The sequence below is a fragment of the Melanotaenia boesemani genome, chromosome 17, assembly GCF_017639745.1.
Source record: "Melanotaenia boesemani isolate fMelBoe1 chromosome 17, fMelBoe1.pri, whole genome shotgun sequence".
NCBI lineage: Eukaryota > Metazoa > Chordata > Actinopteri > Atheriniformes > Melanotaeniidae > Melanotaenia > Melanotaenia boesemani.
The window spans coordinates 26,762,904-26,778,190 of record NC_055698.1 but is presented as its reverse complement, the minus strand read 5'-3'; the positions used below and the strand labels follow the sequence as shown (position 1 = coordinate 26,778,190).

General features: G+C 39.1%; 2 protein-coding genes across 2 annotated transcripts; both read left to right on the top strand.

Annotated features, from left to right (window-relative positions):
- The first annotated feature begins 90 nt into the window (after positions 1 to 90).
- Positions 91 to 7,154, top strand: tatdn1 (TatD DNase domain containing 1). Its single transcript, XM_042011805.1, has 12 exons — positions 91 to 163; positions 2,574 to 2,639; positions 2,712 to 2,761; positions 3,162 to 3,225; positions 3,426 to 3,569; positions 3,702 to 3,744; positions 4,858 to 4,943; positions 5,034 to 5,074; positions 5,603 to 5,679; positions 6,053 to 6,123; positions 6,529 to 6,655; positions 6,782 to 7,154. The coding sequence occupies exons 1-12, from the start codon at positions 91 to 93 to the stop codon at positions 6,882 to 6,884; spliced, it is 945 nt and encodes a 314-aa protein (XP_041867739.1). The 3' UTR covers positions 6,885 to 7,154.
- Positions 7,155 to 7,412: 258 nt separating this feature from the next.
- rnf139 (ring finger protein 139) lies at positions 7,413 to 14,762 on the top strand. The gene is made up of 6 exons (XM_042011804.1): positions 7,413 to 7,947; positions 10,190 to 10,845; positions 11,242 to 11,389; positions 11,507 to 11,613; positions 11,819 to 12,070; positions 13,677 to 14,762. The coding sequence occupies exons 1-6, from the start codon at positions 7,785 to 7,787 to the stop codon at positions 14,457 to 14,459; spliced, it is 2,109 nt and encodes a 702-aa protein (XP_041867738.1). The 5' UTR covers positions 7,413 to 7,784; the 3' UTR covers positions 14,460 to 14,762.
- The last annotated feature ends 525 nt before the right edge of the window (positions 14,763 to 15,287 follow it).

The window sequence follows — 15,287 nt, the reverse complement described above, 5'->3', positions numbered from 1 at the left end:
GAATGTTTGAAATATTACTAAGACAAGCCAACAAACGGTTCCAGTTGTTATGCTTCTTGTGTACTCTAGTCATTACAGTACTGTGGCATTATGGGATTGGTGAAGGCTGCAAGTGTGGCTCTTGTCAGAAGTATTGCAACCATGGCAAAGCACAGATTCATTGGTAAGAATTTTTATGACATTGTGAAATATAAGAAGACAATGGAACATGCCGAATGTTATTGTTTGCTCTTGTTTGATGTAAAACGATCTGGCAGCGTGTTTAGTTACCGTTAGAGCTAATAAATTAGCCATGCTAAAATTGACAACACAGCAACCACATAGACTGGCAGCTGTGCAGTCATACAGAATAATCTACAAGCGGCACTCTTGAGCCGTTGCTGTAGCCAAGAGTTAAAATAAGGCATAAAAGCCCTTACTGTTACTTTAAGTTAAAGCCAATGTGATTGTCAAGTTCAAAATATCTTTTTAATTAAACATAGCTTGTGTTTACAACATGCTTCAGCTTGTTCTTTAAAAGTAATAACACTGAAAGTCACTTTACTAAAATGTGTTAGAATTATTTATCAAGAAGACACTTGACAGAAAAATTAACTGGTGACAAAACATGAACTAATAAATCAGTCAAATCAAACTTTATTTATAAAGCACTTTTCATACAAAATAGACAAAAGCAGTGCAAATTACTTGACATTATAAAGACCAATTTTGAATATAAGTTCACTAACACACACCTGATCATACTCTCTTTTTCAAACATATCATCATCAGACTCTCAACCACACAGCGCACATATACAACTCCTACCCGTCCCACCACCCATCTTTGCACAAACATAAACTCTGACATCTCATTTCTATCTCTTTAACTGAAACATAATATAAAAACATAACTCGAGATAAACACCTGGCTTGATGATGAGGTGAGGAAACAAAATCTTGGGGATCTGTCCACACCGGTAGTCACCTCACAAAGAACCACAGAGACTGTCACCACAGGAACTGCCCAGATCACGGCAAGCCGGGGGCCAGGCCCACACTACAGCCAGGGCTGTGGTGCAGGGGCCACCAACTAACCCGACCAGGGCAATCTCCACAGCAACTACCCCACAGACCGAGTAGGCATAGTCCCTGGTGTGGAGGGCCCCCAAGGAAAAAACAAAGAAGAATAGTTTGCAGTTGTCAATTCCAGCCTTTCTGAATGTAGGATTTGCATCTTTACTCTTTACTTCAAAATAATTCAGTTTAATTTAATTTATCCATCCATTATCTATACCGCTTTGTCCATAAAGGGTCACGGGAAAGCTGGAGCCTAACCCAGCATTTAGCAGGTGAGAGGCAGGACACACTCTGGACAGGTCACCAGTTCATCGCAGGGCCAACACAGAGAGACAAAAAACCATTCACGCTCACACTCATTTAGAGTGACCAATTAACCCAACATGGAGGTCTTTGTCCACACAGAAAGTCCACTGTTCAAACCTCCCAACAGCTGAGGCTCGAACCAGCGACCTTCTTGCTGTGAGGCTGCAGTGCTAACCACCACATCACTGTGCAGCCCTTAATTTAATTTAATTTAATTTAATTTAATTTAATTTCGTCCAAATACCCAATCTGTCAGTCCCCTAAAGAAAATGCATTGTTAAGAGTATTGGGGGAAAGTGCTGTTAATTAAAATATAATAAAATGAAATAAAACAGAACAAATACTTATTACAAAGAGTCAATATAGAGGCCTATTGTTTATTATTTATACAAATGATAATTCGATAAAATAATAATTTGAGTATATTCAACTGATATAGTCTAAACTGAGACATTTTTATTAACCTGATTATATAATAAAAACATCAGCACACATCGATTGTACTGTATCTGTTAGGTCTCTCAACATACTGTATGTATTTGTTGCTACATAATGAGGAACAAATAAAATCTGATATAAATACAGAGCAATCTAGTATATGTTGTTACTATATTATTATACCACACTGATTATGTTTTTATTTTAAAAATCTGTTGTTTAAAAAACAATATAAAATAATAAAAATATATTTTCCTAATGATATTTTTTAAACAAAAGATCAGTCATTGCACATTTTTCTTCCTTAGTTTTCCTTTGTGTTTGTCTTTGTGTTAAGTGTTTTAGTTTTGTACAGAAAAAGCTTTCTGAAGGAAACAATGAATCACAGACTAATGGATTATAAAAATTATTAACAGTCTGCACCACAATGGAAAAATACATACAGACAAGAAATTATATTGTAATCACCTTGATGTTTATTCTGGACATTTTCAAAATGTATTATTATTATTTTATTTTGTTTTATTTTATTTTATTTATTCATTTGTTCATACGTTCATTCATTCATTTATAGACAAAGTACTGCATTGTGCTGTACTTTTATACTACATTGTATATCACTGTTTAAACTGGTTAATAACTGTAGTTTGAATAACAGTTATTGCAGGAAAAAATACATTTAGGATTTACTTACATCGCAATACTCAATCACAAAATCAGTGTGTGACTCTTGGTGGCATTTCATACTTTTACTTATTTTCCCTTCTCCAGATATCGGTGTGAACCTGACAGATCCCATGTTCAGAGGAGTCTACAGAGGGAAGCAGAAACATGATGGTGAGCAGCTTTTTTACTGTTTTTCTGCCTTGTGTTGAGGTTGAGCTTGTCTGAATTGTGTTTTTCATGCAGATGACTTCGATCAGATCATCGACAGAGCTCTTAAAACAGGAGTTGAGAAGGTATGCTTCATGTTCAGCATGCACAGCTAGACTGTAGATTTTCATGGCAGTGGGGATGATAATTCTGATCTGTTGGATCAGAAAATTTATGGTTAAAATAGTTACTGGTACGTTGTATTTTTATAATACCTTTAGAGGTCCTCTCAGTTTTCATCTTTTATCATCAGCAGATAAAAAATTCTATCACCTTGTTTATAACCTAAAAACTGCTTCATGCTTTTATGCCAAGGATTATTACAAATTATGTTATTCCTGCTTAAATATGTATGATTGCATCATTATTGTGAATATAGCATACTGATCTTAATATTTAAGAGCTGCTGCCATGCCTTTAAAATGTTTTAGCTAATTTGGAACATGTTTGATTGTATGTACACACATATTTGTTGCTTTGCTGCAGTTTATGATCACAGGAGGGAGCCTAGAGGACAGCAAGGAGGCCCTCAAACTAGCTGAGACCAGAGGTAATAATGATATTAACATGTAATGTGCGGCAGCGTGCAAAACAATCATTTGTGGTTAATCTGCAGGGTAGTTGCACCCTGTTGCATTGTATTACAGAGCTAAGTGTGAGGTCATCTTTAGATTGGCTTAACCTGTGTAACAATTTCCTGAATTCTCAACTTTCATCACTTTTCTTATACAAATTCTCATCTTATTACAGATGAGTTCTACTGCACAGTGGGCTGCCATCCCACCCGCTGCAGTGAGTTTGAGGTGAATGGAGAATCCCAGTACTTCTCAGGCCTGAGGGAACTGGCATCAGCACACAAAGGAAAGGTGGTGGCCATTGGAGAGTGTGGACTAGGTGTGTAAACACAGCAAAGTTGCTTTTGTGCTGTGATTTACATTTAAATTAAACCTTAATTAAAAGTTAAGCTTGCTTTTTTTTGTTTTTTTTTTATTGTGAAATGGTGATGTCTTTTCTTTCTTGTTTCAGACTTTGACAGGTTGGAATTTTGTCCTAAAGAGACTCAACTAAAGTAAGCTTGCATGTCTCTATTTAAAAAGTCCAACCTACGCCTGCAACTGACTGGTTTGAAAACGGCTTTTTAATCTGCTAAATGCATCAGTTTGCTCATACAACAGTGACTGCATGAACGCATCTAAAGCTGAAGAATCTTCAACTTTTTTTATGTATGCTGGGAAATTTATTGTCTCTGTTTTTCAGGCTGCAAACAACCAGCCTTTATTGTATTAACTCAGTTCAGTTGGGTCTGGCTAAATATAGAGTAGGTCATTTTCCTGAGTCTAAAGCTGGCAGCTTTGCATACTAATAACAGATGCTACTTCAGACTTTTGTCTTTTTGTGTGTAAATTGCTTTCCATTCTCACTAGTCAATATTGCAACTGCATTAAAATTTCAGCTAAAAAGCATGTAATAATCTCTATGTGGATGCAAAAAAACTGTTATATCTGCAGCATAATGGCTGTGTTTTCCCTTCCTCTTGTGCGCTCTACACAGATGTAACTCTTGAAACACGTGACTAACATAGGATCTCCTGTAGTTTAGTGCATGTGAGAATAAAGAACTGCTGCTCCAGAAATTTCAAAACTTTTTTTTTTGTCAAAACAGCTGCAGAAAAAATGTGTTAATACATTTTCATGTAAATGCTGTTGAGATGGCAAATGTTTGATTTCCAGCTACATCAGGTGCTTGGACCCTGGTATCTTTATCAGAGTTCCTTTCTGGTGTTTTTAACTGTTGAAAATCAGGCTACATTTTTCTTTCCCAGTTAAGATTCAGTTTATTTTTTACCATTTGGCAGCAAAACAAAGAAATGTTCCTCACAAGCTCCCATAGATGACAGTAACCTTTCCATATGTCTTTTTTTCATGAGATTAATGGTTTAAAATCCAGTGGTAATAAATTAGTTATGAAATAAACTAGAAAAGGCTACAAATCTTCACAATGAAGGCTCTGGGACAACTGGATGCATTGGATGATCTTCATCACTCGTTGCATATAAATGAAGCATTTTTTTTATGTTTCATCCAGTTTTCAACAGCTGTTGTTGAACTTCGGTCCTTGAGTAGCTCTCATCTGGTTTTCACTCCTTTCTCTACATCTGTTTTCTTTCTCTGATCTGTTGCAGATACTTCGAGAAGCAGTTCAACCTCGCCGAGGAGACCAAGCTGCCCATGTTCCTCCACTGCAGAAACTCCCATCAGGAGTTCATTGGTCAGTTTGCAATAAACAACAATAAATACATCATCTTGTTTGTGACTTACAGTACAGACAAAGGTTGTAACTGTTGCTCTGTTTTCATAGACATCATGAAGAGAAACCGAGACCGATGTGTTGGAGGAGTGGTGAGGATTTTATTTTGTTTGTTTTGTTTTCTAAGCTTCATAATTAACTGTTTTTGTTCAAATTAATCATTATCCGAATGTTTTTGCCTTGTCTTCATTCATTCATTCATTCATTTGTTGACGTTGTCTACAGCAGGGGTGCCCAAGTCCAGTCCTCGAGATCTACTATCCTGGAAGTGTGTTGGGGAAGGGATGCATCTAAAAGTTGCAGGATAGTAGATCTTAAAAACTGGACTTGGGCACCTCTGGTCTACAGTTACTTAACTTTTAGTTTTGTGTAGGATTTCGTTGTATTGTGGGATTCTGGGAAACACATATTGCATTAAAATGAGTAAAATTGTGTCATTGTTTTACAGCTGCTGTTGAATCTTCACTATAAAAATAAACTGAATAAGAACCTAAAGACCTGATAATTCATTTATAGAAGGCTTTTATATAACATTTTTCTAAAACTGGAAGTCTCAATATGTGGGTGACTGGGAAAATAAGACAGAAATCCAGGTGATGATCTGTGATTTTTTCCTTCAGGTCCACTCATTTGATGGGCTGGCAGAAGACGCTGCTGCCCTCATTGACCTGGATCTCTATATTGGAATAAATGGATGGTGAGAATATTTGGAAATAATATCTTAAAACATAGTCAATAGTGAAAAGACATTACCTTGCAAAAAAAATGTTGGATCTTTTGAAACAATCTAGAATTTGTACATTGATGTACTGTAATAGATACTTGTATGTTAATGAATATTTCCAAATATGTTCAATGTGCTAGTTAAATTTAAAAACAACTAACGGGAATTTTCTCTTCTAAATTGGAATATTAGGACCTTTTCTGTTTCTTCTTGTCCCACTAACATTACTTTATCAAAGTGTTATTATACTGTACCTCAAAATTGTCCCTTTATTTCTTTTCATCATAGTCACTGCTTTGTTTTAAATCCATAAGACACTTTTTAAAACTTTATTTCAACTTTTTAGCTCTTTGAAAACAGAGGCCAATATTGAAGTGATGAAGTCAATCCCTAGTGAGAGGCTCATGATAGAAACAGGTGAGTAAAAGACCATTAATTATGAGATATTCGACAGCATGCAGCTGAGATTCAGTAAAAGAATGATGGCTACTGCTTGAATACGAATATTCTTGATGCTTCAATATCTTCAGCTATTGTGTAACTCAATTATTTTTTTCATATTCTAACTGAGGATGTACCACCTCTGCGAGAGCTGTTTTTGCTTTATTTTTACATTACAAGTTTTGTATGATTCTGTGCATATTTTGCTGCATTCTGTCCATCAAAGCAGTTTGTTTTCAATACCATTTGTTCCATTACCTGTGGCAAGATCAAACAAAAAATGGACAACCTAAATTTCACGAGTTAGCTGGAAAGGTATTACATTTATTAAACTGTTGTTTTACTTTTATTTTTTAATTTTTACCTTCATGTTCCTTCCAGATGCTCCGTGGTGTAGTGTAAAGAACACCCATGCAGGCTCCAAGCATGTTAAAACAACATTTCCCACAAAGAAGAAATGGGAAGCAGGACACTGCCTCAAGGACAGGAATGAGCCTTGTCATATCATGTGAGTAACTACAGGGATAATTTAAGGACGAAAAGCTTTTTAAACCTCGTTGGGTGGTTTCTTTAAATCCAATATGAACTCAGTTTTAATAGCTTGTAAATATATGTCATTGTTTGTGTCTTCCAGTCAAGTTATTGAAGTAATGGCAGCTGCAAGGGAGGAGGATCCACTGGAACTAGCCAACACAGTTTACAACAACACAATTAAAGTCTTCTTCAGCTGTAGCTGATTACAGGAGAGACTGAAAGATTTGCCCTTAATGTACGTTTATGAATCCCCATGTGCTTGTAAGTGCCTGAATGACCGGTCTATGGGGAAAACATCAAAATTTTTAAAGTTTGTCCTACTCTGAAATAATTATTGTAATGGAAATGCTTTCCTGCAATATAACTTTTATGTAAATGCAAAATTACTTTGTTTTTACATAGCTTTTTTGTTGCCAACAAACATTAAAGATAATATATGTGTATATGCATGCACTGAACATAATGATCATATGTTGGGTAGGTCCTCACACTACACACCACATCACCTCTGTCAAGTCAGGATGTTCTTAAGTGTCTGGTGTTGCGGTGTTGGCAAAAAATCCTTTTGGGTTTTGTGAGGTAGGGCCTCAGGGATAGTATTATAAAAATAAATAAAATAAAAGTTGTCAGGAGAGCCTAAATAGTTAATAATCATGTTATCATTTCAGAGTTTATCCAAAAATAGAATTAAATGTAACGCGTCAGCTGCCACACCCACCGACGTCGGAAGACACGTCACTTTACGTCTGAACAACCTAGCAACTTCTATTTTTCAACCAATGCCAAATCATGGGCAAATGGTTATTTTGAATATAAATTGTTATTTTTCGTAAACCCAGGTGGTGTAGGATATGATGGAACACATGGAAGTTTAGCGACCAGACTCTGAAATGGAACAGGAGCTCCACATTTAACAGGAACCGAAGTAGCAACAGGAGGTTGAGCTGAGCGAACATGGCGAGCCGCAGCAGGTCGCTAGCTGCCAACTAAACGTCAGACAAAACGAAGACGGAAGGGCGATTCTTGGGAGACTTCAGCATATTTTTATTTTATATGGATAGCTGGGGCTGACCAGGACTGTAGGCCTCCCCCACTGAAGCCGCATGGCGTCCACTCAAGCCCGGATAGGCCAGCAGGCCTTAGCGGTGCTGGACGTGGCTCTGCGAGTTCCCTGTATTTTTATTATCGACGCCATTTTTAACTCTTATTACGACCCCGGGTCAGGATGGGCCGGAACAATGGGAAAAGTGTTGGTCAGAGTTATGGGTGAGTAATATGAAACGCAGAGTTAAGTCTGCGATAATGCCAACAAGCAACGTCAAGTACTGACAGCTAAGCTAGCTAGCCGGAACTGGCTAGCCGTGACGTTAGCCAGCACAGTGGGGCTCTGTCACCTGTCAGATAGACTAAAGCCGATTTAACTACCAGCAGTGATAAAAATACAGGCCAGATCAGTTTAAAACTCTGCTCAGTTAGTTATCCTACTTGCTCATTGTCAAGCCTGTCCAGCTTGATTTCCATTAACATTGAGTCTATAGTCAAATGTGTCTTGTCAGTTTCTTATATCCTCCCGGGATTCGATTGTATTCTGTCAACATATTTTTCTTTTCAGAGAGAGCTGGCCTTAGATATTAAAATGACCATGGCTGCACTCATTCAGTTTTGTAATAATTTGTGAAGCCATCAAATAAAAAGTTAGATCATTATGAACTCAGCCTGCAGGTTATATAACTACATTTTTACAGTTTGTTGATCTTTGAGCGTCTTGGAGCTTCAGAATTAGTGAACAGATCTGGGTTTAGGGAGGCAAGAGATCAAATTAAGTATTATTGGAGTGCATCAGCCAATAGTTGGGTTTTCTTTGGTAAAGTTCTCAAAACCCATAAAAGCATCATGTTTACCTATATTTTGAATAAAAAGGGAGATGAAAAGCTGCTTCATTGTTACAAGCAAATACTTATTTACAAGTAAGAGAAAAGCATCCAAAAAGACCTGTTTTACTAGATAGTTCAGTGACCTTACAGTCTGTGAACTCTTCACAGGGTCAAAGATTGTTCTCATTCTCAATCAAAACTGCTTGGTTATTATCAAACAGACTAAGGTCAAAGTTTCAGTCATTTACAGTCGATATTCTGAAGTGGTTATGAGACATATTATGCAAAGAATGCTGTAGAAATAAGCAGCTGTATTAAAGATTGAAGTGATAAGGCTTCAGTTTACTTCTTTTTTTTTCTTTACACACAGATTTGTTGAGCAGAGGGACAGGTTGGCACACCTGATGCAGAGTGCATCACATGCTATTCAAAGAAAAGTTTAGTATAACTTTCCTGTGCCAAAGCGATAGCTCTGCAGCAATGAAAGGATCTTGTGACTGGTTTGATTCATATACAGCCTACCAGTATGTAGGGACCACAATTTTAGATTTCCTTGGTAGGATCAGTGTCAGAGAAATGTGTTAAATTCTTTTTAAAAACACTGTAAATGTGTAAAATCATATCAACACTGCCTATAGATCTTTAAGTTTTATTTATTTGATGCCAAAATAACTAAAAAATAAAGCAATAGTTTCCAAAAAGTCCCATTCCAGCTAAATCACCTGCACAGTATTAAATAAATCCTATTTTTCTTTTTTTACTCTGGGTTTCTTTAAAAGAAAACTGATGAAAAAGGCTACACAACTTTTACTTGAGAGGGTTCTTTCTGTGAACCACGTTATAAAAGTGTTTTGAACCTTTTTTTGAATGCGAGTAAAGATGGAAAAACACGGGAAAAGACATCAAGCTAGCTTTTGGTTGTTTGACACATGAATAAGACTGGAGCAGTGAAAATAAAGAAAGAAACAACTTTAGCTAACAAAGCTGGTGGTCATCCTGCAGGTGGTGAAACGTGTTTGATGTTTTTCCTCCTTTCGCTGAAGTTTTTTATGATTTTTTTACATGCTGGCCAGCTGTACTTAACAATAACATCTTAATAATATTTTTTTGTAACCAAAGAAATCTGACAACGATGACTTAATCCATTTGTTTGGAGGGAATAACTCTTCCTTTGCCATACTTTCCCACTTTAACACCCCTCTTCTGCAACTCAGATGGAATGAAAACAAAGCAACACAAGCAGCAACAAGTGGATTTGTAACTTTGCTTTTGCTCTGTGCACAAGTTGTGATGATCTGCCAATGTGTTTTGGACATAATCCTTTATGAAAAGTAACACTGTTGAGGGATCTTTCACATGAATTAATCTTGGCAGTTAATTGTGAAATCAAATATTTGGGACATCCCTACGTGTGATTATGTGTGATGCACATAAAACAGTTGAATCCTCTGCTGTTAGGGGTACTTTTATCAGCATTTGCAATAAAGACTCCATTCGTAATTACATGCATTCAACTCAGTTTACATTTATTTTTCACATAAGATATTTTATTTTATTTGTACAGCACACTTGTTGCAGTAATAATTCTAATATTCATCATACTAACTGTGTCTTTCCCACATGCTGTCTCTCAGGTGTCCTCATCTCCACTGTGGTGCTGCTGCTCTCCCAGAAAGCCTTGTTCAAGTTCTACACCCTGTTCTTTGCTGTCCTCCTCGGCATGGTGGTAGTCCTCATAAATTACTACGCCACCTCACACATAGACTTCTACAGCGCCTACTACAAAGCAGCACTGGGGTTCAGATTACTGCCCAGAAACGGGCCGACATTGTGGCTTGGCATGGCTGCTGTCCAGCTCATCTTTGGCGTAGGCTACGTGTTTCTTCTCAATCTCCAGTCTGTGTTTGCCGCGCTGGTGGTTTTAGACATCATGATCCCCCTGTGGGGGATGATGATAGAGCTTCCTGCAGACGTCAGGCAGATGGTGGCTGTTTTCTCAGGTCTGGCGCTGGCTCTCAACACGGCCATTTGTTTGGCCATGAGGCTCAAATGGTTCTACTACTCGTGCCGGTATGTCTACCTGCTAGTGCGCCACATGTACAGGATCTATGGACTTCAGTTGCTGCTAGAGGACACGTGGAAAAGAATCAGATTCCCTGATGTCCTGCGGGTGTTCTGGCTGACCCGGATCACTGCCCAGGCACTCATACTGGTCTATGTGGTGCGGGCGGTTAGACGAGAGAGTGGGGATGCCACGGGAGGTTCAACAGACGGGAGCTCTGATGCACAGGTAAGAACACACATCCGATCCTCAAGGGTCGGTGTCCTGCAGGTATTGGATGTTTCTCTCTTGCACAACACCTGATTTAAATAAAAGGGATTTCCAACAGTTTCTTGTCAAGTTTTGCACACATCTGTTAATGACCCAATCATCTAAATCAGGCGTGTTGCTGCAGGGACACATCTAATACCTGCAGGATACTGGCCCTCGAGGACCGGATTTGGTGCTCCCCACTGTATATGCTCTCCTTTCCACATGCTGGGCTAATTGGCTTAATCTTTATTGGACTTGCGTAAGCACAGACTTCCATAGTCTTCAGAAAGCTGTTTAGCTCATTAAAAAAGTCAACTTGACTAAAAATACCGTGTAGATTTGTTTGAAATGTACCTCATGTCCCATCCTCAGGGTTACCTGCTGAGCTGGGATGTGTTCTGGGATCTGACAAGTAACCTGATCATTTCTGGCTGTGATTCCACTCTCACTGTGTTGGGCATGAGTGCCGTCATCTCCTCTGTGGCACACTACCTCGGCCTCAGCATCCTGGCTTTCATAGGTATCACTCAACTTTTTGAGTTGCAGAAGTTTGTGTGCAAACTGAAATGATCTGGATGGATATCTGAGTGTGAGAATGCTCTTGGATTTGAGTGAGGTTCTTTTGGCTTTTTTAAAGGTTCTACAGAGGAGGAGGACAAGCGTCTAGGCTTCGTGGCTCCTGTTCTATTCTTCATCCTGGCTCTGCAGACTGGCCTCAGCAGCCTGGACCCAGAGGAACGTTTGGTAAGATGCTGAAGCATGTTTGCTTCTGTTTTTACCAGGAGGCGATCTGATGCCGGATATTTGTGGTGTTTTTGAACTTTTACCTTCTTTTTACTAAGTGTTAATTAGATAGACTTTTCATACATTCTTAAGAATGATTAGTAAATAAATTTTCTGTAGTGATGCAGAGTTTTTCTTAAATTTGTTACATTTGTCTCCTCCAAAGGTCCGTCTGAGCCGAAACATGTGCCTTCTGCTGACGGCCATTTTGCACTTTATTCATGGCATGACCGACCCCGTCCTGATGTCCCTCAGCGCCTCCCACGTCTCCTCATTTCGCCGCCACTTCCCCGTCCTGCTGGTGTCTCTGGCACTGTTCGTGCTGCCCGTGGTGCTCAGCTACGCCCTCTGGCATCACTACGCCCTCAACACCTGGCTCTTCGCCGTCACTGCTTTCTGCGTCGAGCTCTGCCTCAAGGTGACGGCAACTTTTCTTATGATTGTGTCAGTTTTCATTCAGATAAATTATCCTGGTACTGTATACTTCATACATATTTCTAAGTAATCATGTTAATAAGCTTAATTTTGGTCCTGCTTTACTAAAGCTCTTAATAACATTAAGTTGATAATATATCAACAAATGTAACTAATCTTTAGGTCTCACATCTGTACCATGAACGTATAAAGAAAAATATAATCTAACCTTTGAAGAGGGATTTTTTTTGTACCATTTTGTATTTTTGAACCTTCAAAGCAGTTTTAGTTTTGGCCTGTTTTTGGTTTTGTTTGGTTTGTTGTCTGGTTTTTGTCTGATCCTGTGTCACCAACAGAAGCTCATGATAAGTATATTTTTCCCCAAGAAGAGTCTAGTTTTGCTTTTCTTTTCTTCAAAGCTTTCTCCTGATTCCACTGTCCTGTCTGTATTGTAATTATTTTATTAATTTAAACAACCAGAATAGTCAAAGGCCAGAGAACTGCACTCATCTACTGCACTTACTGTGGCTGTTATCATTATTATTATTAGCTGAAGGAACTTGGTCAAGGTTTATTTAGTAAAGCACATTTACAACAACCTTAGTTGCCCCAAGTGCTGTGCAATGAAACAATAACAAATAACATAATAAAAATAGAGTAAAAAGTTAAAATGTCAAGCTCAGCTGTGTTTAAAATGCAATACAACGAATTGTATCTTAAACCAGGAGTAAAAAGCTGAAAGCACCTGAGCAGCTCGTAAAGAGTCAGACTAAGGCTCCCTCAGCCCTGGATTTGAGCCTGGAAAAGGGAACCTCCACAAGGAGCTGCTTGAATTAACATAGATCCTTGTAGAGCTACTTCACCTTGTAATCTCTTTCCTTTCAATTTTCGATTTTTAGTGTGTATGAGTGTGTATTAATGCTTAACTTTGTAAGAGAGAGAAAGCTTGCATCTTATCAATGTCCTCTCTATAGTGACTATACTGTTTGGTAGTAATCTGTTATTGGGCAAAACAAATCAAACTTCTTTTAGATAAATGGCATGAATTGTGACTCCCTAGATGATTAAAGGGTAAATTGAGCACGTTACCACTGCATGGCAACTATACACACTCTAAAGCCTCATTTGTGCTTGTAAATAGGTCCATTTCGAACGTCAAACGTTGGCGGGGTTGTGATGAAGTACATCCACTAGAAGGCAGTTCAGAGCCCAGAGTTTACTTCTGAGTTCTGATGTCTGTTTCAGACAATAGAAAGTGTGGAGATTATGGATGGATTGATAATGCACATGCTCAGAAAGCGATAAGAGGCAGTGTGGTCTGTTTTTGTTCCTCTCGCTGGTCACACGTGAGGTTTGCTGTTCAACGCTGCCCTCGTGGTTTCTGGTGGTACTGATCCATTTGCTATGTCTGGGAAGTCATCTGCAACTCTCGGAAAATAAACAAAAATATGCACATAAAGACTGACAGAAGGCTCCGTACATGTGCGTATTTAGCATAAATGAAGCTGTAGTGAATTGAAATGTGAGAAGGATTGAATGCATAGACAAAACTTTTGTTCTGTTTAGTTAATTCATCTAAATTTAACTCGCTTGTCTCCCTCTTTGACCAGGTGGTGGTGTCCCTGACGGTCTATGGCCTCTTCATGGTTGATGGATTCTCCAACGTTCTGTGGGAGAAGCTGGACGACTACGTTTATTATGTCCGCTCCACAGGCAACATCATCGAGTTCCTGTTTGGCGTAATTATGTTCGGAAATGGCGCTTACACGATGATGTTTGAGTCAGGGAGCAAGATCCGGGCTTGCATGATGTGCCTGCACGCCTACTTCAACATCTACCTGCAGGCCAAGAACGGCTGGAAGACCTTCATCAACCGCCGCACTGCCGTCAAAAAGATCAACTCCCTGCCAGAGGTGCGCGGCGAACAGCTGAGGGACATTGAGGATGTTTGCGCCATCTGTTACCAGGAGTTCACCATCTCAGCCCGCATCACGCCATGCCACCACTACTTCCATGCACTGTGTCTGAGGAAGTGGCTCTACATCCAGGACACGTGCCCCATGTGCCACCAGAGAGTTTACGTGGAGGACGACAGCCGAGACAGAGCGGCCTTTTCCAACAACAACGGGGGCTACGCAGCGCCGCAGGACGCCGCTGCCGCAGGCCCACTTGCACCGGGGGAAAACCAGCACGGACAGCCGGTCGCTGAGCTGCTGGCCAATGGAGCGGCGGTCGGTGGGCACGCCACAGGAGGAGCAGCGGAGCTCGACAACGAGCTGCTGGAGGACAACGACAGCATAGAATATGATGAAGATGAGTGGGGGACTCAGAACGGCAGCACGCCGATAGAAGAAGACTATATCAATGATGACACGGACTCCACGGAGGACTGACCATGAGATTTTTAGAAAAATATACATATATCTTTATTATATTTAAGTTAAAAATAATTATTAAACACAACTTCAGCATCTTAATTTGTTCTTGAAAGATGTCAGGGATGTCATTCTTTTTTGTTAGTTTCTTTTTGATTTGGAGTTCTACTCTACAAGGGCTTGTTGAAAGAGTAATAGCTGCTCTCGCTCTGTGTGTGTCGAGTGTAAGTGTGTGCCTGGGGCTGCGTGATGTAGACCAAATACTCAAATTACTCTTTTAAAAAAAAAAAAAAAAGAAAGAAAGAAATGCCCATCCACAAATAAAAAAAAAAACAAAGGATGAAATCTGGATAAAATGTGGGAGCACAGCTGTCTTTTCACTCATTTCTTTTTGCAAACCTTGGAAGTGAAAACTACCAGACTGCATCATGAAAATTCTGCCTTGTAGAGACAGCTGTGAATAAAATAAACAAAAAAGATAGAGCAAGACTTAGTTTAGATTTATTCACATATGCAGCCCCGGCAGTGTATTTGTATGTGTCTAACGGTGTGTATTATTGCATACATGCCTGCTGGCACGTAATATGCTTAGACAATGTCTTAAAGGTGGTGTTGGTGTTTCTCTGTATTACAGGGAAAATGCTGGAGCGTTAAAGCGGCACAAGTGTTAAGTGACTACAAATTCAAGCTTGAGTCAAACTGCAAGATTGAATAATTAGTTGAAATTCGATTGCACACTTTTCCAAGCTTACCTTCAAGCCAGTAAGATTTCATTAGGTTGTTTTAGCTTCATAATTATTTGTTTTTGTGTACTCAAGAACACAATGTTAAACCAGCCCAGACTTG